This window comes from Ranitomeya imitator, chromosome 2, assembly GCF_032444005.1.
Source record: "Ranitomeya imitator isolate aRanImi1 chromosome 2, aRanImi1.pri, whole genome shotgun sequence".
NCBI lineage: Eukaryota > Metazoa > Chordata > Amphibia > Anura > Dendrobatidae > Ranitomeya > Ranitomeya imitator.
In genome coordinates this window covers 602,687,653-602,706,906 of record NC_091283.1, presented here as the reverse complement: position 1 = coordinate 602,706,906, position 19,254 = coordinate 602,687,653, and the positions used below count along the sequence as shown (strand labels likewise).

Genomic DNA, 19,254 nt, shown 5'->3' with positions numbered 1-19,254 from the left:
TAGCACAAATATTTCAACTCTTTTTCCATTTATGCCAATAATTGTATCTTTCAAGATCTTGAAGTGAGGTATTTTTAGACATCGTAGTCAGTGCTCTTCTACTCCTACTTCAGTGTCCTGAGATGGCACACGTGTGCTTTGTTGTCTGACTATATGCAGACTTACGTCACAGTACCCCGGAGCTCACAACTTCTGGCCCTTTTACATGAGTTGGTAATTGGTGAACAAACCGTTTGTAAAAAGCTTGTTCCTGATTATCCATCGGTGTGAACATGCTTGCTGATTGGTAACTTGATTTTCATGCATGCATAAGTCATCTTTATCGGCAGCACCTTGTCATCTGGGGCTATGCTGCCAACAACATCCATTATACATGGGGACATTATCATATTAGTGATTGTTCTGTTCCATCATTCCTATAAAGGCCAGTAAACCGGCGCTTAACGACTTGAATCTAGTTGATCAAAGATGATTACCGGTCTCACATTAGCCACTTAAATGGGCTAACGGTTATTTATGGGCTTAACCAATATCTGATCCTTGCCGTATATTACTGCAATTAGAGGACTATATGTAGTATTCTTATATGTCTTCTTTCGTTAGAGTTGAGGTAAAGTACAGAGGTGAATCTTTTTCTAAATATTTTCAACATTGAAAGATTTTTTCCACTAAAATCACATTTCATGCATTTAACAATTTTCGTTTAAAATGTTTTAAGAGAATTTCTGGATATAAACGGGATGTGTGTGCGTTACAGATGTGTCCTTCCTTAACTCATTCCTGAATCATCCTGAGATGTTGAGTACACGATGTTAAAGAGGAGCCGTAATTTTTAGCTTATAAATCAATATTACACGTGAAAATAAGAAACTTTGTAATATATTTTATCAGAGAAATAAGCTTTTTTCTCCTCCTGGATTTATATTTCAGTCTCAAAATTAAAATCTGTCTACACTGAATAAACACTCTTCTATTACTGAGATAGGAGCTGACTGCTGGTGCTCATAAAGTTCCATGAAGAACTGTACCTGTCAGGATAACTTGTAGCAGAATGTCTGTGTCGGCCTCTAGCTCCTTCTCCCTTCTCCATGGAGTTTTAAAAGCACCAACTGTCAGGACTTATCTTTAATAAGGGCTTGTTGTAGCTGTTTTTGCTCTGACCAAGAGTCAGATAGCCAGATCACCAGTGAGGCCAAATTGTGACATTACGCCCTTAATTGACAAACAAGCATGGAGAAAAAGGAAATCGCACACGTTCTGTGAGCAAAGTCACTTTTATCTGATGTAATGCAGCAAGAGGCAGTATGTTATACCATTTACAACAAATGTAACTCAATGTAACTCATGTAGCCCCCACCGTTACCCAGGGTCATACTTTATTTACCACGCACCCAGAACATGTTGTGGCTGACTATTGAAAACATACATGATAAGAAGTATAGTCTCCTTGAAGAGGAGACCATCAGACTACTGCATCAACAATATCAAGATCTTCTAGCAATTAAAGGTAAAAGGCACTTAAAAGCAACTATTAACCCTTCTATATCAGGCTCATTCACACTACCATATTTTCAGTCCAAGTGATGTCCATGAAAAAAAAATGGATAGCACTTCAACCAATGTTATTCAATGGGGCAGTGCGAATGAGCAATTTTTTTCACTCACCATCATCTGCATGTGAAAAAATTTGCAGCATGCACTAGTTTCTCCCGTAAGTCTACGGGTGCATAAAAACATCAGATGCCATATGGAGCCACAGTAAAGCACCTGACATTTATTGATATATTGCACTTCTGTAATATAGGAAACTGTAAATGATTAATAGCCGTGGTAAAAAAAATGGAGTGAAGTGAGAAAAATTGTCCCATTTTTCTGGACGAAAAACTGAATAATTTTTTATACGCTCGTTTGAACTTACCCTCATGGGGAAAGTCTGTATGCGCTGAATAGAGATTTTATAGGTTTGACCCCTGAATAAGAGTGAAAGATTTGACCAGGAGGTTACAAAACAGACTTCTCTGTTAAAATATATTACAAAGTTACTTATTTTCACGAGTACTACTGATTTATGAAATACAAATTAAATGATGGTTACTCTTTAATCAAGTATGAAAATAATCCATGAACGTCAAATTGATGCCTCGTCGGATGCCGTTCTTCAGCTATCCTTCCCCCTAGACTCCCATATTAAGAAAAGGTATTTCTTAATGTATCCATTTTTTATTTAACTGAATTCTTAAGATTGATGTCTCTGACAGATGCTATTCATCAGCTGTCCTTCCCTCAAAGGGCTCTCACACAGTTTTACTGGATGGTACAAGAATGTATAAAACTAAGTTAACAAATTGCCTTCCTTAATGCAATTTAAGAAAATGGTAGAATACGGCAATTTGAGCTGGTGAGACCTTTACCATGGGCTCGATAGCAGACACATGGGATGCATCACTGATACATACGCCCATGATAATAATGTACATGATGGATGTAGGGTTTCCTACACCCAACCTGTTAATAGATCACACAGATAGAACATGCTGTCCATCCTGTCCCCCTCTACTGGTCTGAACATTCTTCACTGTCAGCCCCTCCAGGCTTGAAGGTATTTACTTTGGTATGTGTTTTTCCTTTCCGATCTGTGCTTACCTTACTTGAGAAAGGAAAAATGATTAAAAACACATGCATAAAGATTTCTGGAAGTAAGAACAGACTGGATCCATGAATAAATTATCACTCCTTTACAAACTTAGTCACATGAAAAATAAAACACACACAATATCCCTGAGCAATAATGTGCTTACCTGCAGAATTGTGCAGCGCTGGGAATCGCAGGCAACGTCTTCACATGGATGAAACATTCCCAAGGTGACGCAGTTCAGGAGGATGACCAGCATACTGAAGCGTTCAAACCAGGTAGAAGGACAGAAAAGTCAAGGAAAACTTACAGCAACTCCAGACAAAAGAACAAATTACTTTATGTTAAGAATTTATTCATAAATTATAGTTCTGGATCCATGGTCAAGGTGTCAAAAAGGGACAGTACACAAAGTAAAGAGGTTCTGTTTTTTTTCATCCTATTAAAATTAATGGTGAACTGTAAAGTTCTAACAGCATTGAGGTCATAGAGGTAAGTACCCTTTCTGGGAACCCTGTCTGTGGATGGCCACATTCTGGTGTACCCCAGCCATCCAGGACATGGAGGTGGATATCCTTTATGTAACAGGTGCACATATTCAGGTCTACCACTAAAGGGATTGTGTAAGATAATTAAATTGGTGACCTATCCCTAGTTTATGTCATCAATATCAGATTGGTGGGGGGATCGACACCTGAGAACCCCCACTTATCAGCGGTGACCAGATATAACCAGTTCATCACCTCACTCTTCACTGTGTAGTGGCCATCACTGAGACCTGAAGTTTAGGCTCCATTCATTCCAATAGGAGGTGAACTGCAGCTCCTGAGAACAGCAACTACACCGGTAGAGCTGAAATGAGCTGATTGGTGGGGTGCTGGGTGTAGGACCACTCAACACCCATCTGATATTGATGATGTATCCTAAAGATAGGTCAATACCCTTCAATTTGCCTGGCCATCAAATGCAATGTCACATTTCCTTTACAGCTTTTACATTTTCTTTACGGGGTTTCAACTTTAGGTAAGCTTTTCAGTTACAAGGGTCCTCTCATGACCCACCTCACCCTGTGATCAGCTGTAAATTCTGAGGGAACCTGACAGCAAATGTTTAATTAAAGCATTAAAGTGGAAATGAGCTTTCCACATAAGACATATACATCCTTGGTGTTCCTAACATTTTTTTCTTGGATAAGTTTTTACAGAGCCAAATGTGTGTTGACATTGCATTGTGTTGCATACCACCCTCTGAAAAAAACATTCCAGACTTCTTTGTAAGAGCAGACAAGATTGGAAGGTGTGATTCCTTATTAAATGATGACTAAGGACTATTCATGGGATGGACTACTACAACCATGGCAAAAACTTATCATGAGAGTAGAAGTAGAGGGCCTGTATATTGTGCTCGATTTAGCTTTAAACAAATATCAGTAACCAGATAACCATTTCGCCTTAAAGCATAGTTTCAGGAGACTATTGAGCAATCGCAAAATAAAAGAAATGTCATTATAAATAAATGCCGAAATACCTTTAATTATCAAATTATACTCTGTTCATGTAAGTGACAGCAACAATTTTGTACTTAATGATCAGGCCCATTTTTTCAATTCTGACCACTGTCACTTTTTGAGGTTATAGCACTGGAAAACGTCAACGGATCCCACTGATTATGTTTTTTCATGACATATTGTACTTCATGTTAGGGGTAAAATTTCTTGCGTTGATTTATGAAAAAAACTGAAATTTGGCAAAAATGTTTATCAATGTTCAAACTTTTAATTTTTGTACCCTTAAATCAGAGAGTCATATCAAACAAAATAGTTAATAAATAGCATTTCCCATATATTTACTTTACATCAGCACCATTTTGGAAACATAATTTTTTTGTTAGGACGTTAGAAGTGTTAAAAGTTCACCAGCGATTTCTCATTTTTCCAACAAAATTTACAAAACCATTTTTTTAGGGACCACCTCACATTTGAAGTGAGTTTGAGGGGTCAATATAACAGAAAATGCCCAAAAGTGACACTACTCTATAAACTTCACCCCTCAAGGTGCTCAAAACCACTTTCAAGAAGTTTATTATTCCTTCAGGTGTTTCACGAGAACTTAAGCAATGTGGAAGGAAAATATGAACATTTTACTTTTTTTCACCAAAAATTTACTTTGGAACCAAACATTTTTATTTTCACAAGGGTATCAGGACAAAATTGGCCACAAAATTTGTGCAATTTCTCCTGAGAATGCCGAAACCTCGTATGTGGGGGAAAGCCACTGTTTGGGCGCATGGCAGGCCTCAGAAGGGAGGGAGTACCGTTTGACTTTTTGAACGCAAAATTGACTGGAATCAATGGCGGGTGCCATGTCGCATTTGGAGACCCCCTGATGTACCTTAACAGTGGAAACCCCTCAATTCTAACTCCAACCCTAACACAGCCCTAACGCCAATGCCAACACACCCCTAACCCAAATCCCAACCCTAACCCCAACACAACCCTAACCTCAACACAACACTAACCCCAACCCTACCCTAGTTCTAACCCTAGCCTCAACCCTAATCTAACCCTAACTCTAGCTCTTGCCTCAACCATAACCCTAGCCCCAACCCCAACCCTAGCCCAACCCTAACCCTAGCTTAACCCCAGCCTAACCCTGGCCCAACCCCAACCCTAACCCTTTTCCCAACCCTAACCCTAATGGAAAAATGGAAAAAATAAAAATATATTTTATTATTTTTACCTAACTAAGGAGGTGATAAAGGGGGTTTGATTTACAATTTTTTTATTTTAAACCAATAGGAGAAATCTATTGTTGCCGGGTGCCGACCGACAGAACATTGATTGAACTGTACAAACAGGAAAGGGATAAAAAAAGATATCCAAGGAATTAATAGTGCCAGTCAGCAGCATTCAAACTGTGATTAACAAATGGTAAATCAGGGGCTCTGTAAAAACAAAACCACAGTCAGATAGACCAACAAAAAATGTTGTCCACAACTGCCAGGAAAACTATTCAGGAAGCAAAGAAAAATCCACAAATAACATCAGCTGAAATACAGGACTCTCTGAAAACTAGCGGTGTGGCTGTTTCAAGATGCACGATAAGGAGGCACATGAACAAAAATGGTCGGCATGGTCGAGTCGCTAGAAGAAAACCATTACTGCACAAATGCCACAAAGTATCTAGCCTACAATACGCAAAACAGCACAGAGACAAGCCTCAAAACGTCTGGAACAAGGTAATTTTGAGTGATTAGACCAAAATTGAACTTTTTGGCCACAGCCATAAACTTTACATTTGGAGAGAGGTCAACAAGGCATATGATGAAAGGAACATCATTCCTACTGTAAAGCACAGAGGTGGATTGCTGATTTTCTAGGGATGTGTGAGCTACAAAGGCACAGGAAACTTGGTCAAAGTTGAAGGAAAGATGAATGCAGCACGTTATCAGCAAATACTGGAGGCAAATTTGCACTCATCAGCCAGGAAGCTGTGCATGGGACATACTTGGACGTTCCAACATGACAACGATCCAAAACACAAGGCCAAGTCGACATGTCATTGGCTACAGCAGATTAAAGTGAAGGTTCAGGAGTGGCCATCTCAGTCTCCTGACCTCAATATCATTGAGCCACTCTGGGGAAATCTCAAGCACGCAGTTCATGCTAGACAGTCCATAAATTTACAAGAACTGTAGGCTTTTTGCCAAGAAGAATTGGCAGCTTTACCATCTGAGAAAATAAAGAACCTCATCCACAACTACCACAAAAGACTTCAAGCTGTCATTGATGTTAGAGGGGGCAATACACAGTATTAAGAAATGGGGCATATGAATTTTTGATCGGGGTCATTTGGATGTTTTGAGTTGTCATTATGATTTAAAAAGAGAAAACACAGTAGTTTGACAATAAATGGCTTCATCCAACCACTAACCATGAGTGGAGAAATTTTTTTGTGTTATCATACATATTCTCTGGAAAAAAAGGCCAAAAAAGCTAAAATTCTGCAGGGGTATGTAAACTTTTGAGCACAAATGTAACTACAATATGATGCACATTTGTTATCTCCACATCCATAACGACCCAAACTCTAAAGAAATAAAAAAAAACATGGCAAACATGTTCAAAAGGTGTGCAGAAAAAAATAAAAAAATAGTATCACTAAAAATGTCACTTTGTCCTTCAAAGAATGCGGCCCCCCAAATTCAAATTTTTTCTATATGCGGCCCATCTACCCAGCCGAGTTTGAGACCTCTGGTCTAATAGGAGGTCGGCCAAGCACTGTGCTCAGCAATCTCTGGTGCTCTCATTAAGAATGAATGGACTGGTAGGGCACATGATCGATCTCTGCTTCATTCAGTGAGGGCTCTGAAGAGCCCTGATTCTTGGGATTACTGGGGCGCCTTGGCAGTCGGACCCCGGAGATCTGAAAATGATGTCATGGATAAGTGATATTTTCTAATCTCGAGAACCCCCTTGAACAGTGTTGTCTGGGCTAAATATAATATTACATGGCAGCTTGGATTCACTAGAAATAATTAAATGATGGATACCTGCTGTCACTCATCAGGATCCTGCACAGGCCGCTCTTTGGTGTGCGCTGGCATCGGGAGTGATGACGTCACTGTGATCTTTGACCACAGGACCGCTGCGTTCTGTAATAAGCTGCAGTGGTCAGGTGACTTGAGCAGAGCGCCATCAGAAACACATACGATGATACGTCGTACAAGTAACTTGTCTGATGCAGCTTATCGACTCGCTCACTTTAGCATATAACACGGCCGAGTGCTATGCGATGCTTGAACGTAGTGGTCCTGTGGCTAGCGATCACAGTGACATCATTACTCCTGGTGCACTCGGCCGTGTTATACGCTAATGTGAGCGAGTCCATAAGCTGCATCAATCAGGTGACTTGTACGACGTACGTGACAGCAGGTATCCATCATTTTGTTATATCATTTTGTGATTTTTGTCATTTTTGTGTTTTCATTTTTGTTATGTTTATTACATTATAGGTTTGTATTGCTGTGCTCTGTGTGACTGGTGTGGAGGTGCAGTAAAAAAAACTCACCAATGAAGTAGTGCTGTCTCTATGTGAAAACTTCTCCTGGGTGGCAGCACAGCTCCTGTACTGTGTCCTCCTGACAGGCACTGCTGTGCAGCATCAGGACTACGTCAGTGGTCAGGTGTCACATAGTAAGGTCCTGACGCTGAACAGCAGAGGTCAGGACACAGTATAAGTGATAACACTAAAGCCTGTAAGAGTGAGGATGGATGGCTATATATCAGAAGAACAAATGCAGAGCGCAGGTCAGGTCAGTAGTACCGCCTGACTGCTTCTACCTACAAGATTGCCACCGATATTACAATAAATAACACTGGGCAGCGCAGCGCCAGGAAAGGCTCATATTGCAGAACAGATAAGATGCACTTATATCTGCCTCTTCTGCAAAGTGAAGCACTGCCTTGTGCTATTTGAATTGTGTGCTCCATTGTGGAACCAATAGGGGGCCCCTAGGCAGCTGCTTGGTCTGCCTGCCCATAATGCCACCCCTGAATACAGGGAATCATGACAGTGTGCACATCAAACACTGTAACAATTCAGCTGTCTGCAGTCACAAATGTGACTGCATACTTTTCTTTTGCTACAGTACAACCCCTTTAAGTACTAGGATATTTTTTCCTTCCCCTTAAGCCTTTCATGGACACTTACAAGAAAACTTTTCAACTACTGGCGTGACAATCTAAATTGCATATCTGAACTACACCCGGAGCGTGATTTAGCACATTTTCATTTTAATACTTTAAAATGTTTGAAGCAAAACTCGTGCTTACATCAGCGTTAAATACTCAAGGAATGCTTCAAAATTTAACATTTTGCTACACAACTGAGCAAATAATCAATGAAATGTGAAACCTGAAAATGAAAGATTTAGTGGTATAGCATTTAAAAGTGTAGAAGCCATGAAGATATTCCCCACCGCCCTGTCTAGAAATGAAGGAAGGTTCTCAGATCCAGATCTAATAGAAGAGGAGCTACCTATAAACAATTGTCCTTTTGCCATTCTTTAGGTATGGTTGGGAATTTAACCCCTTTACCCCCAAGGGTGGTTTGCATGTTATGGACCGGGCCAATTTTTACAATTCTGACCACTGTCCCTTTATGAGGTTATAACTCTGGAACGCTTCAACGGATCCCGGGGATTCTGACATTGTTTTCTCGTGACATATTGTACTTCATGATAGTGGTAAAATTTCTTTGATATTACCTGCGTTTATTTGTGAAAAAAACGGAAATATGGAGAAAATTTTGAAAATTTCGCAATTTTCCAACTTTGAATTTTTATGCAATTAAATCACAGAGATATGTCACACAAAATACTTAATACGTAACATTTCCCACATGTCTACTTTACATCAGCACAATTTTGGAACCAAAATTTTTTTTTGTTAGGGAGTTATAAGGGTTAAAAGTTGACCAGCAATTTCTCATTTTTACAACACCATTTTATTTTAGGGACCACATCTCATTTGAAGTCATTTTGAGGGGTCTATATGATAGAAAATACCCAAGTGTGACACCATTCTAAAAGCTGCACCCCTCAAGGTGCTCAAAACAACATTCAGGAAGTTTATTAACCCTTCAGGTGTTTCACAGGAATTTTTGGAATGTTTAAATAAAAATTAACATTTAACTTTTTTTCACAAAAAATTTACTTCAGCTCCAATTTGTTTTATTTTACCAAGGGTTACAGGAGAAAATGGACCCCAAACCTTGTTGTACAATTTGTCCTGAGTATGCCAATACCCCATAAGTGGAGGTAAACCACTGTTTGGGCGCATGACAGAGCTTGGAAGCGAAGGAGCGCCATTTGACTTTTTAATGCAAAATTGACAGGAATTGAGATGGGACGCCATGTTGCGTTTGGAGAGCCACTGATGTGCCTAAACATTGAAACCCCCCACAAGTGACACCATTTTGGAAAGTAGACCCCCTAAGGAACTTATCTAGAGGTGTGGTGAGCACTTTGACCCACCAAGTGCTTCACAGAAGTTTATAATGCAGAACCGTAAAAATAAAAAATCATTTTTTTTCACAAAAATTATCTTTTCACCCCCAATTTTTTATTTTCCCAATGGTAAGAGAATAAATTGGAACCAAAAAGTTGTTGTCCAATTTGTCCTGAGTGCGCTGATGCCCCATATGTGGGGGGGATCCACCGTTTGGGCGCATGGGAGGGCTCGGAAGGGAAGGAGTGCCATTTGGAATGCAGACTTAGATGGAATGGTCTGCAGGCGTCACATTGCGTTTGCAGAGCCCCTAATGTACCTAAACAGTAGAAACCCCCCACAAGTGACCCCATATTGGAAACTAGACCCCCCACGAACTTATCTAGATGTGTTGTGAGAACTTTGAGCCCCCAAGTGTTTCACTACAGTTTATAACGCAGAGCCGTGAAAATAAAAAATCTTTTTTTTTCCCACAAAAATTATTTTTTAGCCCCCAGTTTTGTATTTTCCCAAGGGTAACAGGAGAAATTGGACCCCAAAAGTTGTTGTCCAATTTGTCCTGAGTACGCTGATACCCCATATGTTGGGGTAAACTCCTGTTTGGACACACGGGAGAGCTCGGAAGGGAAGGAGCACTGTTTTACTTTTTCAACGCAGAATTGGCTGGAATTGAGATCGGACGCCATGTCGCGTTTGGAGAGCCCCTGATGTGGCTAAACAGTGGAACCCCCCCAATTATAACTGAAACCCTAATCCAAACACACCCCTAACCCTAATTCCAACGGTAACCCTAACCACACCTCTAACCCAGACACACCCCTAACCCTAATCCCAACCCTATTCCCAACCGCAAATGTAATCCAAACCCTAACCCTAACTTTAGCCCCAACCCTAACTGTAGCCTTAACCCTAACTGTAGCCTTAACCCTATCCCTAACCCTAGCCCTAACCCTAGCCCTAACCCTAACCCTAGCCCTAGCCATAACCCTAACCCTAGCCCTAACCCTAGCCCTAACCCTAACCCTAGCCCTAACCCTAGCTCTAACCCTAGCCCTAACCCTAGCCCTAACCCTAACCCTAGCCCTAACCCTAGCCCTAGCCCTAACCCTAGCCCTAACCCTAGCTCTAACCCTAGCCCTAACCCTAGCCCTAACCCTAGCCCTAGCCCTAACCCTAGCCCTAACCCTAATGGGAAAATGGAAATAAATACATTTTTTAAAATTTTTTTTATTTTTCACTAACTAAGGGGGTGATGAAGGGGGGTTTGATTTACTTTTATAGCGGGTTTTTAGCGGATTTTTATGATTGGCAGCCGTCACACACTGAAAGACGCTTTTTATTGCAAAAAAATATTTTTTGCGTTACCACATTTTGAGAGCTATAATTTTTCCATATTTGAGTCCACAGAATCATGTGAGGTCTTGTTTTTTGCGGGACGAGTTGACGTTTTTATTGGTAACATTTTCAGGCACGTGACATTTTTTGATCGCTTTTTATTCCGATTTTTGTGAGACAGAATTACCAAAAACCAGCTATTCATGAATTTCTTTTGGGGGAGGCGTTTATACCGTTCCGCGTTTGGTAAAATTGATAAAGCAGTTTTATTCTTCGGGTCAGTATGATTACAGTGACACCTCAGTTATATCATTTTTTTAATGTTTTGGCGCTTTTATACGATAAAAACTATTTTATAGAAAAAATAATTATTTTTGCATCGCTTTATTCTGAGGACTATAACTTTTTTATTTTTTTGCTGATGTTGCTGTATGGTGGCTCGTTTTTTGCGGTACAAGATGACGCTTTCAGCGGTACCATGGTTATTTATATATGTCTTTTTGATCGCGTGTTATTCCACTTTTTGTTCGGCGGCATGATAATAAAGCATTGTTTTTTGTCTCGTTTTTTTTTTTTCTTACGGTGTTTACTGAAGGGGTTAACTAGTGGGACAGTTTTATAGGTCGGGTCGTTACGGACGCGGCGATACTAAATATGTGTAATTTAATTGTTTGTTTGTTTTTATTTAGATAAAGAAATGTATTTATGGGAATAATATTTTTTTTTTTTTTCATTATTTAGGATTTTTTTTTTCTTTTTACACACTTGTAAAAAATGTTTTTAACTTTTTTACTTTGTCCCAGGAAGGGACAATACAGATCGGTGATCTGCCAGTTTGCACAGCACTCTGACAGATCACCGATCTGTCTGAGAGCAGTGCAGCGTTACCAAGTGCCTGCTCTGAGCAGGCACTTGGTAAGCCACCTCCCTCCCTGCAGGACCCGGATCCGCGGCCATCTTGGATCCGGGACTTTCTGCAGGGAGGAAGGTAGGAGACCCCCGGAGCAACGCGATCACATCGCATTGCTGCGGGGGTCTCAGGGAAGCACGCAGGGAGCCCCCTCCCTGCGCGATGCTTCCCTGCACCGCCGGCACATCGCGATCATGTTTGATCGCGGTGTGCCGGGGGTTAATGTGCCGGGGGCGGTCCGTGACCGCTCCTGGCACATAGTGCCGGATGTCAGCTGCGATAAGCAGCTGACACCCGGCCGCGATCGGCCGCGCTCCCCCTTTGAGCGCGGCCGATCGCCTATGACGTACTATTCCGTCCTTGGGAAGTAAAGCCCACCCCACATGGACAGAATAGTACGTCTAATCGCAGAAAGGGGTTAATCTCATTGACCTTGATTTATTGAAGTTATGACACGTAAATTACTTTAAAAAGTGGCAACATTTTTGCACAACTGTGAGCTTTTAGATCAAAGAGCTTAAAAGCCATCCAACCTTGTCAAGGTGTACCTAATAAGGATGGCCCCTATCAAAAATGTCTTACCTCTCCATGTGCCAAACCAATCCTCATCTGAATGGGGAGTGAAAGAAATCCAGACATAGCTCGCAATAAAAACTTTGTCTGGGAAGGATGTGTAGATAAAGATACTGAGCCCTGGAGGGGGCCACTCTCCTACATATAGTAGAAAAAAAACTAAAAAATAGGGTCTACACACCTTTAGTGGAAAACTAATGTACAGGTTCACAAATACGCTATGTGGCCAACATACAAACACATACATATACTATGGGTCAGAACACAGCAACTAATGAATACCTGAACCTCAATATTGCAGGAAAATGGAAGGTACCGGTACTTATTTAGTGTTTTTTGATCAAAGAGCGCAAAAGTAATCCAACCATGTCAAGGTGTACCCTTTTAACATGGATGGTCATTAAACACTAATGTCCTACCTCTCTATGGCAAAACCAGGTCTCATCTGAATGGTGAGTGAAAGGAAACCAATAGTGATGAGCGAGTGTACTCTTTGCTCGGGTTTTCCCCAGCACGCTCGGGTGACCTCCGAGTATTTATGACTGCTCGGAGATTTAGTTTTCATCGTGGCAGCTGAATGATTTACAGCTACTAGCCTGCTTGATTACATGTGGGGATTTCCTAGCAACCAGGCAACCCCCACATGTACTCAGCCTGGCTAATAGCTGTCAATCATTCAGCTGCCGTGATGAAAACTAAATCTCCGAGCAGTCATAAATACTCGGAGGTCACCCGAGCGTGCTGTCGAAAACCCGAGCGTGCTGGGGAAAACCCGAGCGTGCTGGGGAAAACCCGAGCAACGAGTACACTCGCTCATCACTAGAAACCAGGCATGGCTCGCAATTTTAAACCTTGTATGAAAAAGATGGGTGGATAAGGGTGCTGAACATAGGAGGAGGCCACATCACAAATATGAACTGTTATGAACGACAAAAAAATAAAAAATAGGGAGCTCACAGCTATAGTATTAAATGTTGTGAATTCAGCTTTTGGGCTCCCTCCGGTGGTTGTAGAGGGTAATGCAGTTGTGCCTGGACCGCAGGAGTGGACAGGTGTATCTACTAATTGCAAAACTAACTGGGGTATATAGCTTTGTTGGATCCTTTGGTCAGTGCCAGTTGTCCATTGTTCTTGAAGGATTCACTTCCCTGCTGGTCTCTCCAGTTTGCTGTGTTTTTCTACAAAGATAAGTCCTGGCTTTGTTTTTGCTGTCCACCTGCAGTGGACCTTATAGTTCTGTGCATTTTCATGTTTTTGTCTTGTCCAGCTTGGTTTGTGAAGGATTTTTTGCAGCCTAGACATTTCTCTGGAGATGCAGATATACCCCCCATGTCTTTAGTCAGATGTGGTGATCCGTATTTTCTGCGGTGGATATTTTTTAGTGTTTTTATACTGACCGCATAGTACTCTGTTCTATTCTTTCTTTTTAGCTAGTATAGTCTCCTATGCTAAAATCTGATTTCATATCTACGTATGTTTTTTCCCTCTCCTCTCACAGTCAATATTTGTGGGGAGCCATCTATCCTTTGGGGATTTTCTCTGAGGCAAGATAGGTTTCCTGTTTCTGTCTTTAGGGGTAGTTAGATCTTAGGCTGTGTCGAGGGGTCTAGGGAGCGTTAGGTACCCCCCACGTCTCCTTCTAGTTGCGCTGCTAGGTTCAGGGTTTGCGGTCAGTACAGGGACCACCTTCTCCAGAGTACGTCTCATGCTGCTCCAAGGCCACCAGATCATAACAATTAAATTAAGGAACACCTTGACATGGTTGGATGGCTTTTGCACTAAGTACTTTATGTTTGTAATGTTTACAGCAAAACTGGAGTTCTTGTATTCATTAATCACAGTGTATGTACAGTATATGCCGGACCACCACTCCTCCCCTGCATCCTCAGGATGCATAAAGTGATCAGGCACAGAGTTGTTAGCTCCTTGCGCACTATGCTAGCAGGTGCAAGGACATCACGAGGTCGAGCCTGCTGCATGGAGCCTCAGTCCACTCACAGTACAGAGCAGAGTAGGACATCAGTGGAATGGGGCTAGCTGAGTAGTTTTAGGGGTGTCATACTTTGTTGGGGGTCACTTTGGCAGCATTCTGTATATATGATGTGTATTTCTACTGCAAATTGTGTGAGAAAATTATCTTTGGAAAAATATACTGTGTGAGGGCAGTTTTGGAGGCATTATGTTGTATGGAGGGACATCATAGTGTACAATGGCCATGAACGGAGTATTATAGCAATTATAATGGACTTCAGTAGGGGCACTATTTCTGCTTGCATATCGCACTCAATGCTTACAAATTGGAAAGTATGCCTTTCTATGACTGCACCCAGGAGCGGACACAAACAGAAGGGTGCCCCTGTGCAAGAACAATCTATGGGCCCCTTGCAGTCCAGTCGCTCATCATAATTCAGAATTCTACCTGCTTTCAAGGTGAATTTGGGCCTCCCTTACCTCGTGGGCCCCTGTGTGGATGGACAAGTTGCACCAATGGCATGTCCAACTTGACCGTGTCTATGTGTAATGACCCTGCCTTCTCTGCTGAATTATTATTTTTTTTATGGAGGTGAATAGGGGGTGGAGTGGTCACTTCTTCTATTCACACCCTGACATACCTATCAAGCTTATGGGGTCCACTACAGCAAAATACAAATATTCTCTACATCGCTATGTGCTAAACTAGAGCCCATTTTGGAAGAAAGATGGTTATTAATCTTTAACTGACTGCAAAGAGATATTTTCTTCTATTTGTTGTCAGGAATTGTCTCCATCTTCTCACTGGAGTTCTTTATAAAGAGACAGTGTTCGATGTAAATGGGGTCTAGTGAGATGAGGTATCAGAGACTACAACCACAGATCAGGTGTTTCCAGCTCAATAATACCTCTGTGTCATGCAGACATTAAGGCTATGTTTCCACGGGGCGTATGCCTTCAGTATTTGCAGCGTTATGGATGTTACAGCATAGTGGAGGGGATTTTATGAAATCCCATCTCCACTATGCGTACAAGCACACAGGCGGCAGACCCGCATATAGGTACATGCAGCGCATCTTTATAGACTGCAGCCAGAGGCGTAGCTAGAGCTTTTGCCGCCCGGGGCTGCTCCCGAGTTTGGCGCCCCCCCCTCTCGCTCAATACACACAAAGGTTACCAAAAATAGTTTTCCTGTTTTGTAGAACTTAAACTGGGCCTAATGGTGTCACCCCCACATGCCAAACCTGTGACTTTTAATTAATTAACCCCTTACCGGCATCGGACGTACTATACCGTCCGATGCCGGCTCCCCTGCTTTGATGCAGGGCGCCGCGGTGAGCCCGCACCAAAGCCGGGACATGTCAGCTGTTTTGAACAGCTGACATGTGCCCGTAATAGGCGCGGGCAGAATCGCGATCTGCCCGCACCTATTAACTAGTTAAATGCCGCTGTCAAACGCAGACAGCGGCATTTAACTACCGCTTCCGGCCGGGCGGCCGGAAATGACGTCATCGCCGACCCCCGTCACATGTCCGGGGGTCGGCGATGCGTCTCCATTGTAGCCATAGAGGTCCTTGAGACCTCTATGGTTACTGATTGCCCGTCGCTGTGAGCGCCACCCTGTGGTTGGCGCTCACAGCACACGTGCAATTCTGCTACATAGCAGCGATCAGCAGATCGCTGCTATGTAGCAGAGCCGATCGTGCTGTGCCTGCTTCTAGCCTCCCATGGAGGCTATTGAAGCATGGCAAAAGTTAAAAAAAAAAGTTTAAAAAAATGTGAAAAAAATAAAAAAAACATAAAAGTTTAAATCACCCCCCTTTCGCCCCAATCAAAATAAATCAATAAAAAAAATATCAAATCTACGCATATTTGGTATCGCCGCGCTCAGAATTGCCCGATCTATCAAATAAAAAAAAGTATTAACCTGATCGCTAAAGAGCGTAGCGGGAAAAAAACTCGAAACGCCAGAATTATGTTTTTTTGGTCGCCGCGACATTGCATTAAAATGCAATAACGGGCGATCAAAAGAACGTATCTGCACCGAAATGCTATCATTAAAAACGTCATCTCGGCACGCAAAAAATAAGCCCTCAACCGACCCCAGATCACGAAAAATGGAGACGCTACGAGTATCGGAAAATGGTGCAATTTTTTTTTTTTTTTTTTAGCAAAGTTTGGAATTTTTTTTCACCACTTAGATAAAAAATAACCTAGTCATGTTTGGTGTCTATGAACTCGCAATGACCTGGAGAATCATAATGGCAGGTCATTTTTAGCATTTAGTGAACCTAGCAAAAAAGCCAAACAAAAAACCAATGTGGGATTGCACTTATTTTGCAATTTCACCGCACTTGGAATTTTTTTCCCGTTTTCTAGTACACGACATGCTAAAACCAATGATGTCGTTCAAAAGTACAACTCGTCCCGCAAAAAATAAGCCCTCACATGGCCAAATTGACGGAAAAATAAAAAAGTTATGGCTCTGGGAAGGAGGGGAGCGAAAAACGAACACGGAAAAACGAAAAATCCCCTGGTCATGAAGGGGTTAACCCCTTTATCCCCAAGGGTGGTTTGCACGTTAATGACCAGGCCAATTTTTACAATTCTGACCACTGTCCCTTTATGAGGTTATAACTCCGAAACGCTTCAACGGATTCTGGTGATTCTGACATTGTTTTCTCGTGACATATTGTACTTCATGATAGTGGTAAAATTTCTTTGATAGTACCTGCGTTTATTTGTGAAAAAAACGGAAATTTGGCGAAAATTTTGAAAATTTCGCAATTTTCAAACTTTGAATTTTTATGCAATTAAATCACAGAGATATGTCACACAAAATACTTAATAAGTAACATTTCCCACATGTCTCCTTTACATCAGCATAATTTTGGAACCAATTTTTTTTTTTGTTAGGGAGTTATAAGGGTTAAAAGTTGACCAGCAATTTCTCATTTTTACAACACCATTTTTTTTTAGGGACCACGTCTCATTTGAAGTCATTTTGAGGGGTCTATATGATAGAAAATGCCCAAGTGTGACACCATTCTAAAAACTGCACCCCTCAAGGTGCTCAAAACCACATTCAAGAAGTTTATTAACCCTTCAGGTGTTTAATAGGAATTTTTGGAATGTTTAAATAAAAATGAACATTTAACTTTTTTACACAAAAAATTTACTTCAGCTCCAATTTGTTTTATTTTACCAAGGGTAACAGGAGAAATTGGACCCAAAAAGTTGTTGTCCAATTTGTCCTGAGTACGCTGATACCCCATATGTGGCAGTAAACCACTGTTTGGGCGCATGGGAGAGCTCGGAAGGGAAGGAGCGCTATTTGACTTTTCAATGCAAAATTGACAGGAATTGAGATGGGACGCCATGTTGCGTTTGGAGAGCCACTGATGTGCCTAAACATTGAAACCCCCCACAAGTGACACCATTTTGGAAAGTAGACCCCCTAAGGAACTTATCTGGATGTGTGGTGAGCACTTTGACCCACCAAGTGCTTCACAGAAGTTTATAATGCAGAACCGTAAAAATAAAAAATCATATTTTTTCACAAAAATTATATTTTTGCCCCCAATTTTTTATTTTTCCAAGGGTAAGAGAAGAAATTGGACCTCAAAAGTTGTTGTCCAATTTGTCCTGAGTACGCTGATACCCCATATGTGGCAGTAAACCACTGTTTGGGCGCATGGGAGAGCTCGGAAGGGAAGGAGCGCAGTTTGACTTTTCAATGCAAAATTGACAGAAATTGAGATGGGACGCCATGTTGCGTTTGGAGAGCCACTAATGTGCCTAAACATTGAAACCCCCCACAAGTGACACCATTTTGGAAAGTAGACCCCCTAAGGAACTTATCTAGAGGTGTGGTGAGCACTTTGACCCACCAAGTGCTTCACAGAAGTTTATAATGCAGAACCGTAAAAATAAAAAATCATATTTTTTCACAAAAATTATATTTTTGCCCCCAATTTTTTATTTTTCCAAGGGTAAGAGAAGAAATTGGACCTCAAAAGTTGTTGTCCAATTTGTCCTGAGTACGCTGATACCCCATATGTGGCAGTAAACCACTGTTTGGGCGCATGGGAGAGCTCGGAAGGGAAGGAGCGCAGTTTGACTTTTCAATGCAAAATTGACAGAAATTGAGATGGGACGCCATGTTGCGTTTGGAGAGCCACTGATGTGCCTAAACATTGAAACCCCCCACAAGTGACACCATTTTGGAAAGTAGACCCCCTAAGGAACTTATCTAGAGGTGTGGTGAGCACTTTGACCCACCAAGTGCTTCACAGAAGTTTATAATGCAGAACCGTAAAAATAAAAAATCATATTTTTTCACAAAAATTATATTTTTGCCCCCAATTTTTTATTTTTCCAAGGGTAAGAGAAGAAATTGGACCTCAAAAGTTGTTGTCCAATTTGTCCCGAGTACGCTGATACCCCATATGTGGCAGTAAACCACTGTTTGGGCGCATGGGAGAGCTCGGAAGGGAAGGAGCGCCGTTTGACTTTTCAATGCAAAATTGACAGGAATTGAGATGGGACGCCATGTTGCGTTTGGAGAGCCACTGATGTGCCTAAACATTGAAACCCCCCACAAGTGACACCATTTTGGAAAGTAGACCCCCTAAGGAACTTATCTGGATGTGTGGTGAGCACTTTGACCCACCAAGGGCTTCACAGAAGTTTATAATGCAGAGCCATAAAAATAAAACAAAATTTTTTTCCCACAAAAATTATTTTTTAGCCCCCAGTTTTGTATTTTCCCTAGGGTAACAGGAGAAATTGGACCAAAAAAGTTGTTGTCCAATTTGTCCTGAG

General features: G+C 41.5%; 1 protein-coding gene across 3 annotated transcripts in view; it reads right to left on the bottom strand.

Annotated features, from left to right (window-relative positions):
- CACNA1G (calcium voltage-gated channel subunit alpha1 G) overlaps positions 1-19,254 on the bottom strand; it is a 501,367-nt gene that overhangs the window by 253,582 nt on the left and 228,531 nt on the right. For all 3 annotated transcript variants that reach the window (XM_069752407.1, XM_069752406.1, XM_069752405.1), the window contains exon 2: positions 2,799-2,910. In XM_069752407.1, coding sequence (XP_069608508.1) covers positions 2,799-2,910 — 112 coding nt within the window. The remainder of the gene's footprint in view (positions 1-2,798; positions 2,911-19,254) is intronic.